This window comes from Bombina bombina, chromosome 5 (genome assembly GCF_027579735.1).
Source record: "Bombina bombina isolate aBomBom1 chromosome 5, aBomBom1.pri, whole genome shotgun sequence".
Taxonomy (NCBI): domain Eukaryota; kingdom Metazoa; phylum Chordata; class Amphibia; order Anura; family Bombinatoridae; genus Bombina; species Bombina bombina.
In genome coordinates, this window is record NC_069503.1 from 957,544,355 (window position 1) to 957,566,267 (window position 21,913).

A 21,913-nucleotide genomic window follows, 5' to 3' on the forward strand; every position below is an offset into this window, starting at 1 on the left:
CAAAAACATCAAAAAATGACGCAACTTCCGGCGACACGTATGACGCCGGAAACAGAAAAAAAAATTTTGCGCCAAAAAAGTCCGCGCCAAAAAATGACGCAATAAAATGAAGCATTTTCAGCCCCCGCGAGCCTAACAGCCCACAGAGAAAAAAAAAAGTCAAATTTTAAGGTAAGAAAAAAATTGATTTATTCATATGCATTATCCCAAATATGAAACTGACTGTCGGAAATAAGGAACGTTGAACATCCTGAGTCAAGGCAAATAAATGTTTGAATACATATATTTAGAACTTTATATAAAAGTGCCCAACCATAGCTTAGAGTGTCACAGAAAATAAGACTTACTTACCCCAGGACACTCATCTACATGTAGTAGAAAGCCAAACCAGTACTGAAACGAGAATCAGTAGAGGTAATGGTATATATAAGAGTATATCGTCGATCTGAAAAGGGAGGTAAGATATGAATCTCTACGACCGATAACAGAGGACCTATGAAATAGACCCTGTAGAAGGAGATCATTGAATTCAAATAGGCAATACTCTCCTCACATCCCTCTGACATTCACTGCACGCTGAGAGGAAAACCGGGCTCCAACCTGCTGCGGAGCGCATATCAACGTAGAATCTAGCACAAACTTACTTCACCACCTCCATAGGAGGCAAAGTTTGTAAAACTGATTTGAGGGTGTGGTGAGGGGTGTATTTATAGGCATTTTGAGGTTTGGGAAACTTTGCCCCTCCTGGTAGGAATGTATATCCCATACGTCACTAGCTCATGGACTCTTGCTAATTACATGAAAGAAAAAAGGTTATCAGATTATCACCATGACAACAGTGATCACTTGATAGGATCATAGATGTATGGAACAAAATGAGGAGAGTGAGGTAACCCCTTTGTCACCTGCCACAATAAGGGACATAAGACCCCTTATTTGAAAGCAGCAATCTTCCTGTTTCCACAGAGTGTTCCATTTAACTACCAAGTTACTGTTGTAGCAATGACAAATACCTCAAGGGGGATGTTTGGCAATTCTAAAGAAATCAATTTCATCAAAAAAATGTCTACAAGGCCCATCATTTTGAAGAAGGGAGTTGTGCTAGAGGTGTGTGTGCATGAGAAACAGCAACAATAACTGTGTGACTGAGTCCTGAGGCTGCTTATTGGCTCACTGTAATGTGTATTCATCACAGGAACACACATTTTTCAAAACACAAAGCTCTACAATACCCAAACCTTTTGTTTTAAATAGAGCAGATAAATCTTTGAGTACCATGTTCCTTTAAGTGAGTTTGGACAGGGGAAGCAGAAAAGTCACTCACCCCTCTACAATGTAATGTATCTAATATATTTTTATTGATGTATATTTTATTCCTATTCATTTTCTGTGTACATTTAAAAATGCTGCAAAGTGACAAAATATAACACATATTTTCTAAATGTTCAAATAGTAATTTATATATTTAATCCTAAATCATATTCACCTTTCTCAGATGCAATCTGGTACATAGAGGCTAAGGGAGACCTATAGGTGGCGTGATGGGTGCTCTTTGGATCATTTTCATAATTGAATGATTCAGACCGAGCATGCAATTTTAAACAACTTTCCATTTTATTTCTATTTTAAATTTTTCTACGTTCTTTTGGTATCTTTTGAAAAGCAGGGACATATGATTAGGAGCCAGTCCAATTCCGGAGCGCTATATGTCAGCAGTTTTGCAAGAATGTTATTCATTTGCAAGAGCACTATATGACAGCACAATTTCCTGCCATTTAGTGCTCCAGATGCCTGCCTACGTATGTCTTAAACACAGAATATCATGGGAACAAAGCAAATTTATAATAGAATTAAATTGGAATCTTTTTAAAAATAGTATGCTCTATCTGAATCACAAAAGAAAATGTTCGGCTTTTATATCCCTTTAATGGGAGCATGGGTGTTTCAGGGATGAGGTAGGTCATTTTGTTGGTGGGGTTGTGTATTCTATGGGTTTAGGTCAGGGGAGTCTAGGGCATGGATAGAACCTCCCTGAATTAACTTCTAGATACTGGGACAGTAAGGCAGAGCTCCCAAATGAAGATTCAGGACAATTAGGAGCTCTGCTAAAAAACTGAACCCATTTTTTTTATTTTGTTATTCAGATACAGCATGCAATTTTAAGCAACTTTCTAATTTACTCCTGTTATCAATTTTTCTTTGTTATCTTGCTATCTTTATTTGAAAAAGAAGGCATCTAAGCTTTTTTGGTTCATCCCTCTGGACAGCACTTTTTTATTGGTGGATGAATTTATCCACCAATCAGCAATGACAACCCAGGTTGTTCACCAAAAATGGGCCGGCATCTAAACTTACATTCTTGCATTTCAAATAAAGGTACCAAGAGAATGAAGACAATTTGATAATAGGAGTAAATTAGAAAGTTGCTTAAAATTTCATGCTCTATCTGAATCATGAAAGCAAAAATTTGGGTTCAGAGACGAGTCCCTTTAAGGAATGAAATAATTACAACTGATGCAAAAATTTAGCTTTGCATTTCATATGGTGGCTTTTCTCCATATTTAAAGGGATATAAAACCCATTTTTTTATTTCATGATTCAGATAGATCATGCAATTTTAAATTACTTTCTATTTTACTTCTATTACCAGTTTTTCTTCGTTCTCTTGGTATTTTTTTGAAAAGCAGGGACGTATGCTTAGTATTCAGCCCATTTCTGGAGCCCTATATGGCAGCAGTTTTGCAACAATGTTATACATTTGCAAGAGCACTAGATGGCAGCATTTTCCTGTCATGTAGTGCTTCAGATACCTACCTAGGTATCTCCTTAACCCTGAATATCATGGGAAGGAAGCAAATTTGATAATAGAAATAAATTGGAAACTTTTGTAAAATGGTATGCTCTGAATCACAAAGGAAAATTGTTGGGTTTCGTATCCCTTTAAGTGTTCCTGCAAAACATTTTTCCTGAAAAAAAAACCCCAAAACAAACCAAGGTGTGATTTGAGTGGAGGGTAACTTTAAGAAAAAAGTGTTTAAGCTGCTCAATGCAGTTCATGTAAAATGAAATAAAAAATAAATAAAATTGGCATCATCATTATATGAAACAATTTAGGAGTGAAAGGGTTAAAATATGTGCTTTAATTTAGTCAAGCTGCTAAGCTTAGAAACCATGTATTATTTCTTACTGTGCTCATAAACAATGGCACCTGGTAAAGTATATTAGCAAAAACGTACAGCAATTTGAAAGATGCTTACAAGGGATACATGAAAACCCCCTCCCCCCTTTGTCATAACATACAGGGTGGGTGTGGAATAAACTACAAGTTGAGGAAATGGAGTTATAACAAGCAAGATCTTGTTACACCTTCAATAGAGTTTTCTCAAGATCACCTGAGTCAGCTCTAACGAGAGGGAGGTTTTTGTTGCTCAATGGATGTGCGTGATGTCAGACAGCACTGCCCTTACTCTGCTTTATAAACCCCATCTCCCTCTTGTCCTCACTCTCTACTTGACTTCTAGAGAACTGCACTGGGTCCCCTCAGATAGTGAATATGTGCGAGTCGGTGTTCCTGGGATGCTGGAAATTAGTCAAAAATGACAACGATAATTTTGATAAGTATATGGAGGGTATCGGTAAGTTGCTTATATGTAAATAGTATGTAGCTCCTCCGCATTAAAATAGTCTTTTGCAACAATTTTTTTTTAAATTTTTTTTTACAAAACAGTTCAATAGTAAACTTATGTTTAAACTATGATGGCAAAAAACCTCTTTACACACATTAAAGGGACACTGTACCCAAATTTTTTCTTTCATGATTCAGATAGAGCATGCAATTTTAAGCATCTTTCTAATTTACTCCTATTGTCAAATTTTCTTTATTTGAAAAGCAAGAATTTAAGTTTAGATGCCGGCCCATTTTTGGTGAACAACCTGGGTTGTCCTTGCTGATTGGACAGCACCAATAAACAAGTGCTGTCCATGGTTCTGAACCACAAATTGGCTGGCTCCTTAGCTTAGATGTCGTCTTTTTCAAATAAAGCAAGAGAACGAAGAAAATTTGATAATAGGAGTAAACTAGAAAGCTGCTTAAAATTGCTTGCTCTATATGAATCACAAAAGAGAAAATTTGGGTTCAGTGTCCCTTTAAGTCATAGTAGCTGGAGATAACATTTTGGTAGCAAGAGACCTAAAGCCAAGAGGGCAATTAACTAAAGGGTAAATGACTTTGTTACACTCCAACCCCTTTTATAAGGTGCCTTTAGCATGGATAAGGTGGACCGTGTGTTATTTCATTGTATTTTACTAAACTATTTCTCACTCTATGTTGCACCTGTTCAGCATCACCTAACAGCGTGGGATAGATAGCTAATACAATTTGATGTTTTGTTTACCAAATCTTCATTTTCTAATGATGGCTTGTTCCTCTCTACCAATAGACTGTGAAACCCTGCTTGCTCTACTTTAAATTTTTTTTTTTTTTTTTTTTTTTTTTTTTTTTATATCCCCCCCACTTTGAGTGTGTGTGTATTCTAAATTTATTTTCTCAGCCATATCTCATTTTCCTACAAAAATTGGCGTGGGGGATCAGATGAGGGCTACCAACAATGCTGCAGTGTTTGTGCCTCCAGGAACAAAAAGGGAGCCATATTTTGGGGTGTAAAGTCCCTGTTTTCCCCATAGACTTTCCACAGCCAGCTCTGCTCACCTACATGGATACATTGGATCAAACCCTCAGCCTACAGGTTTTATACATTTGTAACTGTTTACTGTGCACAGACACTTAAAGCAGACCTCTTGGTAAAAACTGTGCAAACTGCTGAGGAAATAATGTTCACACAGCCTTAAAGGGCAGGATAGCACCTGGTCACAGTCTTAAAGGGACAGACAAAAAAAACAGCCTTGAAAGGGTCAACTAGCACCACACGCACAGTCTTAAAGGGACAGATTGCAGTAATGTTCACACAGCGCAACCTTAAAGGGCAGCTCGACCCCTGCACACAGAGCCTTAAAGGGACAGATCACTGTAATGTGCATGCAGCGCAACCTTAAAGGGCAGCTCGGCACCTGCTCAGTCTTAAAGGTCAACTCAAGGATGAGTTTACACGCACAGTTTTAAAGGGAGCGATAGTATGCATCCCCATGTGATGCACGCACCCTTGAAGGGACGCTCTGTCTTAACGGGAAAGCGGCACGTGCACACACACAGCACTCTCAGCCTTTAAAAGGACCACTTGGACAACTTGCACCACATGCATACAGCCTAAAGGGGACAGATCACCGTAATCTTCATGCAGCACAACCTTAAAGGGCAGCTAAACACCTGCGTACAGGCACACCCAACCTTTAGTGCTTAAACGCACAGTTTTAAAGTGAGATCCAAACGCAAAGCACACCGCCTTAAAGGGACGCTCTGTCTTAAAGGGGCAGGGGCACGTGCACAGCCTTTAAAAGGACAACTTGCACCATAACCACAGTGTTAAAGGAACAGCTCACACCATGCACACCTAGTGCAGCCTTAAAGGGCAGTTCATGCCTGCTCAGTCTTAAAGGGGCAGGCACACACAACCTTTAGTGGGTAAAGTCACACCACATGCACACAGTCTTAAAGGGAGCAATAACTGTATACATCCGCATGCAATGCACACAGCCTTAAAGGAACATCTCACACCATGCACAGTCTTGAAGGGGCAGGCACACAGGCTTTTAAGCACACCCAAATGCACACAGCCTTAAAGGGGCACCCAGTATTAAAGTGACACACAAACGCAGACTTTTAAAGGGGGAGCTCACACCACACAGTTTTAATGGTACAGGTGCGCAAACACAGCACACACAGCCTTAACAGCACAGATCACATTGCGCTTGCCGTCTTAAAGGCACAGACACCCCCACACAATGCACACAGCGCTTAAAGTGATAGTAAACTTTCCCCTTTGTCTAAACAAATCTTGAATGTTATAGATATTTTAGGAGTTTAACTCTTCAGTTGTTATGAAGATTTGCTATAACTTACTTTTTATGGTAGCGGTGAAATCCAAATACCCTGCCCTCTGGCCACCAACTTGAAAAGTAATATTTTTATTGAACTAACAGTTTGAAATATTTTCCAATCATCTCAAAAAACAAAGGTGCGGTATGACTAGAGAGCTGATTGGGGAACCATTCAAACTGTTAGCTCAACAACACACACACACCACAGCTCATGGCTTTGTGTGAATGCGCTAAAATCTCTAATAGTGATGTCGCAAACCTAAAAATTTGGGTTCGAACTTCCCCAAAAGTTTGCAAACCGCCATAGACTTCAATAGGCAGGCGAACTTTAAAACACACAGGGACTCTTTCTGGCCACAATAGTGATGGAAAAGTTGTTTCAAGGGGACTAACACCTGGACTGTGGCATGCGGGAGGGGGATCCATGGCAAAATTCCCATGGAAAATTACATAGTTGATGCAGAGTCTGCTTTTAATCCATAAAGGGCATAAATCACCTAACATTCCTAAATTGTTTGGAATAATGTGCTTTAAAACATCAGGTATGATGTATCGATCAGGTAGTGTCACCCCAGTTTCACTGGGGTGACACTGTGCCCTGGCAGGCAGGCCCTGAAATGCACACGTGTGAAGGAACCTGACTGCTATTATTTAATACAGTCAAAGTGTTTGTTGTTTTTTTATTTAAATCTACACTACTGTTACACCAGATATGAGTGGTGGCACTGGGCAAATGGGCACAGTATACGTTGTGAGCCTGACACACACGCAGGCAGGCAACTGCAATTAGATTACACAGGGGAAAAAAAAGCAGACTGATGTTCTAGCCCTAAAAAGGGCTTTTTGGGGTGCTGTCCTTACAGCAGAGATCAGATGAGTCCTGCAGGACTGTAGTGGACACTGAATACACTAGCCTAGCTATCAATTTCTCTATTAAATCAGCAACAGCTACACTGTCCCTCCTCTCACTAAGAATGCAGCTTCCAAATGAATCTAAAATGGATGCTGTCCATGAGGTAGGAGGGTCTGGGAGGGAGTGTCTGCTGCTGATTGGCTGGAATGTGTCTTCTGACTATGAGGTACAGGGTCAAAGTATTACTCAATGATGATGAATAGGGGGCGGATCGAACATCGCATATGTTCGCCTGCCGCAGTGAACATGCTATGTTCACCGGGAACTATTCGCCGGCGACCTATTCGCGACATCACTAATCTCTCTAACTCTTTTTATGATTGCCTTGAGCCATCTCTGAGGGACCGATTTACAATGTAGCGTATCATGTCCGACGCACATCAATAAATACTAACAGCATACGCTTTTGCCATTTATCATTGCACAAGCAGTTTTGTGAACTGCTTGTGCAATGCCACCCCCTGCAGATTTGCGGCCATTACTGCGATCTGTCTCTTTAAGACTTTGTGCATGTGGTGCTAGTTGACCCTTTCAAGGCTTTTTTTTTTTTTTTTTTTTTGTCTCACCCTTTAAGACTGTGTGACCAGGTGCTATCCTGCCCTATAAGGCTGTGTGAACATTTCCTCAGCAGTTTGCACAGTTGTTACCGAGAGGGCTGCTTTAAGTGTCTGTGTACAGTAAACAGTTACAAATGTATAAAAACCTGTAGGCTGAGGGTTTGATACAATGTATCCATGTAGGTGAGCAGAGCCGGCTGTGGAAAGTCTATGGGAAAAACAGGGACTTTACACCCCAAAATATGGCTCCCTTTTTGTTCCTGAAGGCACAAACACTGCAGCATTGTTGGTAGCCCTCATCTGAACCCCCACGCCAATTTTTGTAGGAAAATGAGATGGCTGAGAAAATAATTTAGAACGCTAAACTAAGATTTTACTATATATATATATTCTCCGTGTTTTTTTTTTTTTTTTTAACTTTGCCATTTCCTTTGGGTCCTTCAGTTTTTAAATTAAAGGGACATTCTAGTCAGAATTAAACGTTCATGATTCAGATAGGACTTGTTTTTGTTTTTTACAACCTTCCAATTTTACTTTTATCATCACATTTGCCTTGTTCTCCAATCCTCGGTCAGATATTGCACGCGCTTGCAATTTCTGACCCAGGATTGGATTCTGATTTGCTGATCATTCGAAGAAGGCAGCTACGTAATGGTGGGGGGAATTCGGCTGCCATATTTACACGGTATTAGAAGTTGGCAACAGTGATTAGTACAGAAGCAAGGCAGGGGTATAGTGCATGCGGATCTTCGGTTTTTATTTTTCTATATCAAATAATGTTAACGGAAGTGTTGACTGTCCTTTAATACCTTCAAAGTTCTTATGACAATGTAAAAACACTCAAGTGAAAATTAAACTTTCACGATTCAGAGCATGCAATTTACTTTAACAAAATGTGCAGTCTATTTATATTTACACTTTTCAGCCAAAAGCTCCTACTGAGCATGTGCAAAAATCAGACTATACATATATGCATTTGTGATTGGCTGATGGCTGTCACCTGATACAGAGGGAGTGATGATAGACAAAACTTTAAAAGAATTTGGGGAAAAATCTACTACTCATTTGAAGTTTGCACTACACTTACTATGTGTTATTGCATTGTCTTTTATCATGCATTTGTTGATTATGCAAATCTAGTGTATTTACTGGTCCTTTAAGTGATGGAAAATCCTAGTGTTTCAAAAAATGCTATGATTTACCAGCACAAGTGACATTCATGAGTTTAAAAAAACAAAAACATAATAACCCCCACAAAACTGTAAAAATCACCTTATTTTGTCCTTGGGCTCACTGCTAGCCTACGGCACGGCTAATAAATTTAATTTTTTTTTTTACCTATTAGTAAATAGCTGCGCTAGCATACCACAGTGCCGCATGTCTAGCACGGCATTGGCTAAGAGATGGAAATGTCAACTCATTGGACGGACGACGCCGGCTTAGGTTAGCAGTGAGCCCATTCTAAAATAAAGGTAGCTTCCTCCCCAAACTGTTATGGCCCTTTAAAGTGAGGCAAACCTATAATAAAACAATTTTTCTAACAAGCTTTCTCAAAAAGTATTAGTGCAGTGATCTTCCTGGCTTTAGTTTTTAATGTTAGCATACAATTTTTTTTTTTTTTTTTAATATAATTAAAGGGACGGTAAAGTCCCAAAGAATTTCATGCTTTAAATAGTTAATGTAATTTTAAAGAACTTCCCAATTTACTTTTATCGCCAGTTTCGCTTTGTTCTCTTGGTTTTCTTGGTTGAAAGCTACTGCCTCTAATCTGAATGCCTTTTGACCACTAGAGGGCATTAGTTAATTTGTTTCATATAGATAAAACTGAGCTCATGCATGTGAAGTGACCTAGGAGTGAGCACTGATTGGCTAAAATAAGTCTGTCAAAAGAACTGAAATAAGGGGGCAGTCAGCAGAAGCTAAGATACAAAGTAAAAAATGTGTAATTATAAATGTTGGTTATGCAAAACTGGGGAATGATTAATAGGGATTATCCTTTTTTTTTTTTTTTTTTTTTTTTTTTTTTTTTAAAAAAAAAATTCTGGTGTTGACTGTCCCTTTAACCATGACATGCCCTGTACATCTGTCTTTTTTAATGTAATAGCGCCAGTCTTGCCACCAACAGCAAGACTACCCTATTACAACCTTCCTCCCTGTTATAGCGCCAGTCTTGCTGCTGGCAGTGAGACCCGCACTATTACAGGCCAAAAAACCCTTTATGTACATGGTACGTCCCTGGTTGTTAGGGGTTAAAGGCAATATTCTAAGATAATTTACTGCTTTGATTAGTAGCTATATTGTATCTACTAAATTTTAAGACTGGGCTAAAATGTTGACAAACCCTTGTTTTGTATGACCTGGGCTGCTTGGACAGTTTTCGTTTGTCCTTGTCTTTTATGTAGGGACATTAAATGTTAACAAATCTGAAAGTTTCTTCCCTTCACAATTTAATGTCTATTTTCAGATGCTTGGGTCCTGATTCTCTGAAGCTCTCTAGTTTGGCAGATTCTAGAAGATGCTTGTTCTGTATTGCAAAGCCCCTCAGGGTTTTTATTTAATTTTTTTTTTTTTAAAGACCATTTTTACCTTGAGGACTAATTAAGCATCTCATTCAGGGGAGTCCACTAATATGCTTTAAAGGACCAGTCAACACATTAGATTTGCATAATCAACAAATACAAGATAACAAGACAATGCAATAGCACTTAGTCTGAATTTCAAATAAATAGTAGATATTTTTTTTTTTTTTTATAACAAATTTCAAAGTTGTCTATTTCCACTCCCCTTGTACCATGTGATAGCAATCAGCCAATCACAAATGCATATACGTATAGTCTGTGAATTCTTGCACATGCTCAGTAGGATCTGGTGGCTCAAAGTGTAAATATAAAAGAATGTGCAAATTTTTTTAATGGAAGTAAATTGGAAAGTTGTTTACAATGACATGCTGTATCTGAATCATGAAAATTGAATTTAACATGAGTGTCCCTTTAAGGAGAGACACTTCATTTACAATATGCTCAGTAAACTAAGCAGCATTCTCTCTATGCCAATGAGTTTGAGAATCAGGCTCTTAGTCTATCCCTAGAAAATAATGGCTGACTTTAACCTCTTAAGGACATATGACGGAATTTTTCAGTCATAAAACAATTGAGCAAACAGAAAGCTGTGTCCTTAAAGGGTTAAACAAGTATATGTTGACTGGTGGATTTAATTCGTTTCTCCCTCCTTTCCTTTTCAGGTGTTAGCATGATAACCCGGAAAGCTGCTGGAACTCTGAAACCTGATGTGATCATATCTTGTAATGATGGGGTGTGGACGGTGAGGACAGAGAGCACTTTCAAAAAATCAGAATTTAGTTTCAAGTTGGGTGAAGAGTTTGATGAAGAGACACCTGATGGCAGAAAAACAAAGGTTAGTTTTGTGGGGTGGTTTTTTTTTTTTTTTTTTTTTTTTTTTTTTTTTTTCCCCCTCTCAACTAGTTGGTGCCTCACTTAACTTGTGTTTGGCATAAGTTTAGCTGTGTTGAATGTGAAAGCTGCATGTTTCTAGCTGTTCCTTCTCCAATGGCGATACCGCCTACATATTGTAAATCACACTGGATTTTAGATTGGATATAATCCATATTGTCTACAGTTTTGTGAGACCTCTTTTTATAAAGTCCATTATCTTGCCATTAAAATTTTGGTTTTGTGTTTTTTCTTTGTCTTCATTTAGACAATAGTGACTTTAGAAAATGGTGTATTATGTCAGACGCAGAAATGGGATGATAAAGAGACTAAAATAACACGAGAAGTGAAAGATTCTGAGCTTATAGCGGTAAGTAACTCCGGCGGTACATTGTGGAGGGCAATAACACGTTAAATGTGATTCAGGATAATTAAGAATATCTTGGCTGTACTAAGAAATTTAGGCCAACCCCCTAAAGCTTTTTGGTCTGGTGTTTTCCATCCATATTTGGAACACACTGTGCTGTAGGTTGAGGAAATGTACCACATTACTCATAGCATCAATAACTAAACTTAAACTCTTGATAGACTTAATATACCTATTTGGTAGTGTGTATTTTTTTTTAAATTAATATTTTTAATGGAGTACTTTGGTATATCATAGAACGAAGTTCAACATTTTTATGGTCTCTAAAAGCAAAATGTTGGCAAGTTGCAAAAATAGCCTCTCCTCGTTTACTTGTATTTGGTAAATGATCTACTTGTTTTCCATTAGATCAAATCTGGTCAAATTTGTTTTTCTGTAGAAAGTCTTACTTTTTACATCAAAGCTACTAGACATGTTCATGGCTAAAAAAATTTGGTTCGGATCGATTCAGACTTTTCGAATTTCGGTTCGGATCAAATCGAATTTGGCAAAATTTGAATGAATTAGTTTCGGATTCGAATAAATTCGGTCCCGAAATTCGGTATGTTTTAGTACACTAAGTCACTAACACCCATAAACTACCTATGAACCACTAAACTGAGGCCCTCCACATCGCAAACCCTATAATAACATTTAACCCCTAATCTGCCGACCTGATATCGCCACAACCTAAAATTATAGCTATTAACCCCTAATCTGCTGTCCCTAACATCGCCGACCCCTACATTATAGTTATTAACCCCTAATCTGCCCCCCCAATGTCGCCGCAATCTAACTACAAGTATTAACCCCTAATCTGCCGACCGTTAATCGCTGCCACTATAATAAATGTATTAACCCCTAAACCGCCGCACTCCCGCCTCGCAAACACTAATACATTTTATTAACCCCTAATCTCCCGCCCCCAACGTCGCCGCTACTATAAGGTTATTAACCCCTAAACCTAACACCCCCTAACTTAAATATAATTTAAATAAAACGAAATAAATTTACTATAGTTAAATAAATTAATCCTATTTAAAACTAAATACTTACCTGTAAAATAAACCCTAAGCTAGCTACAATATAACTAATAGTTACATTGTAGCTATTTTAGGATTTATATTTATTTTACAGGCAACTTTGTTTTTATCTTAACTAGGTACAATAGTTATTAAATAGTTAATTACTATTTAATAGCTACCTAGTTAAAATAATTACAAAATTACCTGTAAAATAAATCCTAACCTAACACTACACTATCATTAAATAAATTAACTACAAGTACCTACAATTATCTACAATTAAATAAACTAAACTACAAAAAACAAACACTAAATTACAAAAAATAAAAAAACATTACAAGAATTTTAAAATAATTACACCTAATCTAAGCCCCCCTAATAAAATAACAAAGCCCCCCAAAATAAAAAAAATGCCCTGCCCTATACTAAATTACAAAAGTTAACAGCTCTATTACCTTACCAGCCCTTAAAATGGCCTTTTGCGGGGCATGCCCCAAAGAAAACGGCTCTTCTGCCTGTAAAAAAAAAAAAACACAATCCCACCACCCACATACCCAAACCCCCCTGAAGATCTCCCTACCTTGAGTCGTGTTCACCCAGCCGGGCCGAAGTCTTCATCCAAGCGGGGCAAGAAGAGGTCTTCCATCCATCAGAAGTCTTGATCCAGGCGGCATCTTCTCTGTTCATCCATCCGGAGCGGCAGCATCCTCTTCTTTCTTGATCCGACGACTAAATGACTGTACCTTTAAGTGACGTCATCCAAGATGGCGTGCCTTGAATTCCGATTGGCTGATAGAATCCTATTAGCCAATCGGAATTAAGGTAGGAAAATCTGATTGGATCAGCCAATCGGAATTCAAGGGACGCCATCTTGGATGACGTCACTTAAAGGTGCAGTCATTTAGTCGTCGGATCAAGAAAGAAGAGGATGCTCCGCGTCGGATGTATTCAGGATGCTGCTGCTCCGCTCCAGATGGATGAACATAGAAGATGCCGCCTGGATCAAGACTTCTGATGGATGGATGTCTTGCCCCGCTTGGATGAAGACTTCTGCCGGTCTGGATGTCCTCTTCTGTCCCATCGGATGAAGACTTCGGCCAGGCTGGGTGAACACGACTCAAGGTAGGGAGATCTTCAGGGGGGTAGTGTTAGGTTTATTTAAGGGGGGTTTGGGTTAGAGTAAGGGTATGTGGGTGGTGGGTTGTAATGTGGGGGGGGTATTGTTTTTTGCCTGTAAAAAAAAAAAAAAAAAAAGAGCTGTTTTCTTTGGGGCATGCCCCCGCAAAAGGCTCTTTTGGGCTGGTAAGGTAATAGAGCTGTTAACTTTTTGTAATTTAGTATAGGGTAGGGCATTTTTTTTTTTGGGGGGGGGCTTTGTTATTTTAACAGGGGGCTTAGATTAGGTGTAATTAGTTTAAAATTCTTGTAATATTTTTTTATTTTTTGTAATTTAGTGTTTGAAATAAACTAAACTAAAGTACAAAAAAACCCATTGTATTTAATTGTAGGTACTTGTAGTTAATTTATTTAATTTATTTCATGATAGTGTAGTGTTAGGTTTTATTGTAACTTAGGTTAGGATTTATTTTACAGGTAATTTTGTAATTATTTTAACTAGGTAGCTATTAAATAGTCAATAACTATTTAATAGCTATTGTACCTAGTTAAAATAAATACAAAGTTGCCTGTAAAATAAATATAAATGCTAAAATAGCTACAATGTAACTATTAGTTATATTGCAGCTATATTAGGGTTTATTTTACAGGTAAGTATTTTGTTTTAAATAGGATTTATTTAATTTATTGATAGTGTAGTATTAGGTGTAATTGTAACTTAGGTTAGGATTTATTTTACAGGTAAATTTGTATTTTAGCTAGGTAGCTATTAAATAGTCAATAACTATTTAATAGCTATTGTACCTAGTTAAAATAAATACAAACTTGCCTGTAAAATAAAAATAAACCCTAAGATAGCTACAATGTAATTAGTTATATTGTAGCTATCTTAGGGTTTATTTTACAGGTAAGTATTTAGTTTTAAATAGGATTCATTTATTTAACTATAGTAAATTTATTTAGTTTTATTTAAATTATATTTAAGTTAGGGGGTGTTAGGGTTAGACTTGGGTTTAGGAGTTAATAACCTTATTATAGTAGCGGCGACGTTGGGGGCGGGAGATTAGGGGTTAATTGTAGGTGGCGGCGATGTTAGGGGGCGGGAGATTAGGGGTTAATACTTGTAGTTAGATTGCGGCGACGTGTGGGGGGCAGATTAGGGGTTAATAACTATAATGTAGGGGTCGGCGATGTTAGGGACAGCAGATTAGGGGTTAATAGCTATAATTTTAGGTTGCAGCGATATCAGGTAGGCAGATTAGGGGTTAATACTTGTAGTTGGATTGCGGTGATGGTGGGGGGGGGGCGGGGGCAGATTAGGGGTTAATAACTATAATGTAGGGGTCGGCATGTTAGGGACAGCAGATTAGGGGTTAATAGCTATAATGTAGGTGGCGGCGATATCCGGTCGGCAGATTAGGGGTTAATAAGATAATGCAGGTCTCAGCGATAGCGGGGCGGCAGATTAGGGGTTAATAAGATAATGCAGGTGTCGGCGATAGCGGGGGCGGCAGATTAGGGGTGTTTAGAGACTCGGGGTACATGTTAGGGTGTTAGGTGCAGACTTAGTGTTTCCCCATAGGAAACAATGGGGCTGCGATGTTTTTTTTTTTTTTTTTTTCAGCCGAAACTCCCATTGTTTCCTATGGGGAAATGCCAAATTTTACCGAGCTAATTCGGAGATACGGCAGCTATTTCGGATTCATTCGGAAGTATTTTAATTCGGAAATTAGAATCGATCCGAATCTCCGAATAAATCCAAAACGAACCGCACATGTCTAAAAGCTACCCATGTAATATACAAGGCTGGTTTCTGTGTCGCTAAAATAAATGATCAATTCACTAGTGAGAACACTGCTTTAAAGGGATATTAAACAGTCTGTTCCTTGTTGTAATAAAAAGCACAAAGCAGTGTTTTACTTGAGAGAAACCATTGCAAAACTTAAAGATTTTAAGTGTTAACACTGGGGCTAGGGCTAGACTGTTAGATGTCTGTGTCTGTCTCCTCCTTACAAATTCTCAATCTGTTTTCAGGTTTACTTGACTTTAACCTTTTACTGAAGCAGCACTGTTTAATATCCCTCTTCAATAAAGTGAGACCCATAGTGATTTAAGACATGAATATCTGGAAACCTCTGATTGTTCATGATGAAAGTATCTCCAAAAATTACTAGATGTTAGATTTTCATGGCATTTCAATGTGTAAATTATACTAGCACATTTTTAGTGCTGGTAAACTGTGTACTGGTTTGCTGTTCTAAATTCTCTAGCATGTGAATGAGTTCCTAGATTAAACTATAAAATATGAAACTCACTGCAGCTTTTATGCTGAATCTGTCTTCAGAGACACGGTTCATTTTTAAATGTTCATACAAAATGCCATTTTTATTTACTATTCATATTTTTTTTCCTCCCTAGACCTGCATCTTTGAAGATGTGAAATGTGTTCGTGTTTATGAGAAAAAATGAGAATTTCAGCCTTAGTCTGGAAGTTAAACTAAGCTGAGTTCAATGAGCACTCATCCCAGTGGCTTGTGTACAATATGAATGTGTGAAATGGCATTGGTGTAAACAGTTGGATGTGCCATGATATAAAATTAAAGTGTTTTTGGCCTCCAGTATTGTCTGTTTCATTGAAAGTGAATTGTTAAACTTGTGTGTATGTATACACAAATCACTCACGTGGCTATTAAAGGAAAACAACCTCTTTAAGCCCTTCTTTTGACAGTATGGTCTCAGGTGAGCAAATCCTGGTTTTTGGAATAAAGGTACAAATTATCCTTTTTAGGGAAGGTTACTTGCAGAGTCGAATCTGTGAATATAATCACAAAGAGGCGCCGCCTAGTGCAACACTGAGATGATGATATAAATAAAGCGGATCTTGTACTGAAATAATACTCAAGGGGAGCAGCACCAAATGTGCTAAATGGCGCAGGCTGGGGTATCACAGTGGCCCAGCTACACTGATCCTGCAATAGGATGTTGGGATCCAGGAATTCCATGTGGTGTGGTAGGTAAAACGGGCTCAGGCTTCCATATGGTACAACATATATTTAAAATGGTTTTAAACATAGGGTTTTAGACTTCACCCAAAATAGTATAAAAACAAATGTAACAGATTGCAACATGTTTCTCAGCTCAACTAGCTGTTTCCTCAGGTTTACTCCTATGTTTTAGACATTATAGGAAATATTGAGATAATACTCCAACTACTCCACACTTACAGTATTTTCTATATTAGACTCACACATCCTATTTCCTAATCCTTTGGTGAAACTATAGTGCCCCCTAGGGCTGGACACGCTGGTGTCACAACAGTTAAACTTGCAGAGTGGGTTGTGAAACCTATCATGTGGCAAAATAGGTAAGTGGTGTTTGTCTGTATATAACTTACCCACACTAACCTACAGGAACACAAAGGAACAAGGCTAGACACAGAAAATGGTCATCTATAACAGATGAAAGGATCTTTAAAGGGATAGTAACGTTTAAATTAAAGTGAATATAATTTTTAAACCACTTTCTAACTTGCGTTTATCAAATTTACTTCTCTTGGTATTCTTAGTTTAAAAGCTAAACCTAGCTAGGCTCATGCTAATTTCTAAGCCCTTGAAGGCCGCATTTGAGTTTTCACAGCTAGAGGGTATCAATGTGTTTCATATAAATAACATTGTGCTTATGCCCATGGAATTGAGTCGGCACTGATTGCCTGAAATGCAAGTCTGTCAAAAGATCTGAGATGAATGCAGTTTGCAGAAGCTTAGATGCAAGGTAATTGCAGAGTTAAAGTATATTTCTATAACTGTGTTGGTAATGTAAAACTGGGGAATGGTAAAGAATATATAAAAAAAAATTTAACTAACATTTATAGTGTTTACTAGCCCTTTAATAAATACAACTGCCTCAAATAAGGCTGGTAACACAGCTTTACTTGATGTGGTTGGATGGTCAGTCTGAAACCAGGAGCTATGATGTAGATTGGTAACAATGAAACCTATTTGCTATTTCCTGATTAGGGGAAAGAGAAATTAAAGGTCCACTAAACTCAAACTTTCATGATTAAGATGGAGAATAGAAATTTAAACATTACAATTTACTTCTATTATTTATTTTGCTTCATTTTTTAAATATCCTTAGTGGAAGAAAAAACAATGCACATGGTGAGACAATCGCACGATGCTTCTATGTGCAGCAACCAATCAGCAGCTAGTGAGCATATCTAGATATGCTTTTCATAAAAGAATATCAAGAGAATAAAACAAATTAGATAATAATAGTAAATTAGAAAGATGTTTAAAATTGCATTCTCTTTCTAAATCATAAAAGAAAAAATGTGGGTGGCATGTTCCTTTATTGTTACCTTCCTTTTAAAGAATTTTAGGAAGAATTCAATAACTTCTCAGTTAAGTGGAAAAAGTCAGACTCTGTGGTGCGTTCTGAGCAAATCTCTCAATGGAAGGGCTGAAACACAAGATGCACAAGTCTAGAGATCATGGCAAGTGGTCACATTTTAACCAGACAACATGAAGAACAAAACATTGCATTAATGGATGCAATACCAATTCTGTTTTGGACACTCCGGTGTGTACATTTTAAAGGGACAGTAAAGTAAAATTAAACTCATCATTCAGATGGGGGCATGCAACTTTTCAATTTACTTATCAAATTTGCTTGGTATTATGTGTTTGTATTTGAAGGCCTCCATATCTCAGGGAATTTTGACAATGTTCACAAGTTAGACCGTGTTAGTTCATGTGTCATAATATTGTGCTGACTTCAAAACCTGCCAAGGAATGTCTTTTATTCAGCCATTCCTTGACCCTGTAATACCAATTTCACATGTATAAAATAGCGTAAAATCAATAGACATCAAAATGTTTATTATATAGTTACACTTAAACGGACACTCAAGTCAAAATAAACTTTTATGATTCAGAAAGAGCATGCTGTTTTAATACTTTCCAATTTGCTTCCACTATCAAATTTTGCAGTCTTGTTATATACACACTTTCTGGGGAACAAGATCCTACTGAGCATGTGCAGAAGCTTACAGGGTATATGTATACTAGTCTGTGATTGGCTGATGTCTGTCACATGATACAGGGGGCTGGAAAATGGGGGGGGGGAAAAATAATTTGTCAGAAAAAAAAAAATCTACTTTGAGTGCCTGGAGTCAAGGAGCATGCACGCATCCTGTGCCTCTGTGCGGTGAGGAAGGGCTCCTACAAGAGGTTCACCTTGGCGTGGGGCCTAATGTTTGGTGCCTGCTACGGCAGGAAGAAGAAGCTGCTCAGATATAGTCATCCGCTCCACCTCCACAGCACTTTCCATCTGCGCTGCCCCCCCCCATGGTGCAAGGGGAGGACTTGTTCTTTGAGCCCCTAATTCTAGGCATTTGTTGCCTTCAGTCTGGGCACCGGAGTTTAAGAGGCTGAATGTGGAGGTAAGTCCTGTGGTTAGGTACCCGAGTCTGGGAGTCTATGGTGCATTTGGCCTTATCTGACTGTTTTGAGATTAATTACATATGCTGTTACCCTGACCCTAGTGAAGACACCAACCCAGGTGAATTTCTAATTTGTGTGCTGTTCTGGGAAACCTTGCAGGAATACCTTAAATATTTCTTCTATTAAATTGGGACTGTATGCTGGGTATTTCTGCGGTATTATAATAGCTGTCAGCCTCTGTTTTTCCAGGTGGCTTGTTACCCCAGTGAAGACACCCATACACTATGCAGCTCTCGTATCTGCTGAAGTAAGCCCTGTGGTTAGGTTTGTGAGTCTGGGGTATGAACTACAGTTTGGCTATACTGGTTTTGGGTTACATCCTCTGAAGTATATTCATTGCTATCACCTTAAATCTCTTTCTAACCCCAGTGAAGCCACCAGCCCAGGTTAAATCTAAGGTTCATCTTGCTTTGAAACATCCCTATTAATAACATTAAAGAGTGATTCTTGTGTATGCTTGGTAAAATAGTATTGGTGCAGAATTCAGTGTCCTATGCTATACAAGTGAAGCGTATCTTTGCAAGACTGCATAACCTCTTTTTGCTGCTAGTTCTGTTAACCCAGTGAAGATACCAATACACTTACCAACACACTTAAAGGAACAATGAACCCAAATTTTTTTTCTTTCATGATTCAGATAGAGCATGCATTTTTAAGCAACTTTCTAATTAACTCCTATTACCGAATGTTCTTCATTCTCTTGGTATCTTAATTTGAAAAGCAAGAATGTAAGTTTAGATGCCGGCCTATTTTTGGTGAACAACTTGGGTTGTTCTTGCTGATTGGTGGATTGATTTAACCGACTAATAAACAAGTGCTGAACCAAAAAAATTACTTAGATGCAAATAAAGATAGCAAGTGACCGAAGAAAATTTGATAATAGGAGTAAATTAGAAAGTTGCTTAAAATTGCATGCTCTATCTGAATCAAAAAAGAAAAATTTTGGGTTCAGTGTCCCTTTAAAGTGACCTTACACTTGCCGGGAATAGGTTGTGACTTTATACTTAAAGGGACATTAAACCCCAAAAATGTCTTCCATTATTCAGATAGAGAATACAATTAAAAAAAAGTTTCCTATTTACTTCTATTATCAAATCTGCTTTGTTCTCATGTTCTTTGTTGAAGGGATACCTAGGTAGGTAGTGTGCACATGCCTGAAACACTACATGACAGAAAATAGTGCTGCCATCTAGTGCTCCTGCTAATGTATAACATTGTTGCAAAACTGCTGCCATATAGTGCTGTAGACACGTGCACACTTATGAGCTTACATCCCAGCTTTTCAGCAAAGGATAAGAAAACAAAATGTAATAACAGAAGTAAATTGGAAAGTTGTTTAAAAATGTATGCTCTATCTGAATCATGAAAGACAAATATTGGGTTTTAAGCCCCTTTAATTGAAATTCTCTTTTTCAACAATTTCACCTTATTGGTATTTTTTTTATACACCTGATAAATGAGTTTATATTCAATAACTTTAATATTTTTCTCCTGCTTGCTGTATATGACCATGACTAGGATTTGCTAAAAATTCTTATACTTCTTTCTTTCCATCCAAACTGAGCTACCCCAGCAAAAAAATTTAGTGAATCAAGAAAATAGTAACTTCACTTTTTTTCAATAAGAATTTATATAGAATCTATATAGAGAAAGGGTGAATTATTAACTTGTAAACCTTGTGATATTTGATTCTATTGATATAGATTTGATGGCCCTTTGAGGCCTAAAAAAAAACAATGTATTTTCATCCTTGTTTCTCCATCTAATATTTATTTAATTCAGAAACATATTTCACTTTGGTTCTTTATCAGATATTAGACTAAATATTGGTTTTATTATCCTCCAATATTTGAACTATTTCTTTTTTACTTTTCTATGGAGAAATTAATTTCCCCTACCTTACAGGCTAGAGTAAAATCACCAATAATGACCACTAAAAGATAAGAAAAATAAACCAGTTGAAACCTTAGTGGAAGTTCACTCTGATACTAGCTCATCTACACCATATGACCCTTTATCGAGACAACTCTTAGTTAAAGACATTATTGAATCTTTATCACCCTATTTCGAGTCTCTAAAGATAGAATTTAAATCAGAGATATCTTCACTTTGGCAGGAGGTCAGAGAATACACCACTCAAGTAGTAGAACTAGAACGGCTGTCTGACCTGGAGGATGTTAATGCCACACTGAAAACATACCTGGCAGACAACCAAACTCTGACCTTAAAACTCCAAACAAAACTAGAAGACCTTGAAAACCGTAGTAGACAGAATATTAGGTTAGTTGGAATTCCTGAATCAAGAGTATGAAGACTTAATGTCAACCTTTTAAAAGTACTTTTCTTCATCTAGCCATCTGCCCAGATCATTAATGTACAATTTTGAATTCACAGAATTATTTTTGTTTGCACATTTACAAATATGATTCTTTAAAAAGTGATCTCTTAATTTCTGCAATTTTTTTTATCATGCATGTCACACACTGATTTAGGGTATGCAAGGTGCATACATGTTTCCTCCTGTGAGTGTTTCTATGGGTGTCTGTGTTTATGTCTTTGTGCTTTGGTTTGTGTCTATATGAGTGTGTATGTATTTTGTTTCTGTGGGTCTTTCTGTGAGGGTGGGTGTGTATGTCTTTGTGCATTTTCTGTGGATGTCTGGGAGGGTGTGTGCATATGTCTTTGAGCTTTTTCTATGGGTGTCTCTGTGAGGGTGTGTGTATGTTTGTCTTTGTGTATTTTCTCTGGATGCCTCTGTGAGGGTGGGTGTGTATGTTGTCTGTGTTTTCTGTGGATGTCTCTGTGAGGATGTGTGTGTGTGTGTGTGTGTATGTATCTATGTATGTCTGTGTTTTCTGTGGATGTCTCTGTGAGGGTGTGTGTTTTCTGTGGGTGTCTCTGTGAGGGTGTGTGTTTTCTGTGGGTGTCTCTGTGAGGGTGTGTGTATGT

At 37.7% G+C, this 21,913-nt stretch overlaps 1 protein-coding gene across 1 annotated transcript; it reads left to right on the forward strand.

Moving 5' to 3' along the window:
- Window positions 1–3,485: 3,485 nt before the first annotated feature.
- LOC128659574 (fatty acid-binding protein, adipocyte-like) lies at window positions 3,486–16,081 on the forward strand. The gene is made up of 4 exons (XM_053713166.1): window positions 3,486–3,635; window positions 10,706–10,878; window positions 11,182–11,283; window positions 15,879–16,081. Exons 1-4 carry the CDS (start codon window positions 3,554–3,556, stop codon window positions 15,927–15,929), a joined length of 408 nt encoding a protein of 135 aa, XP_053569141.1. The 5' UTR covers window positions 3,486–3,553; the 3' UTR covers window positions 15,930–16,081.
- The last annotated feature ends 5,832 nt before the right edge of the window (window positions 16,082–21,913 follow it).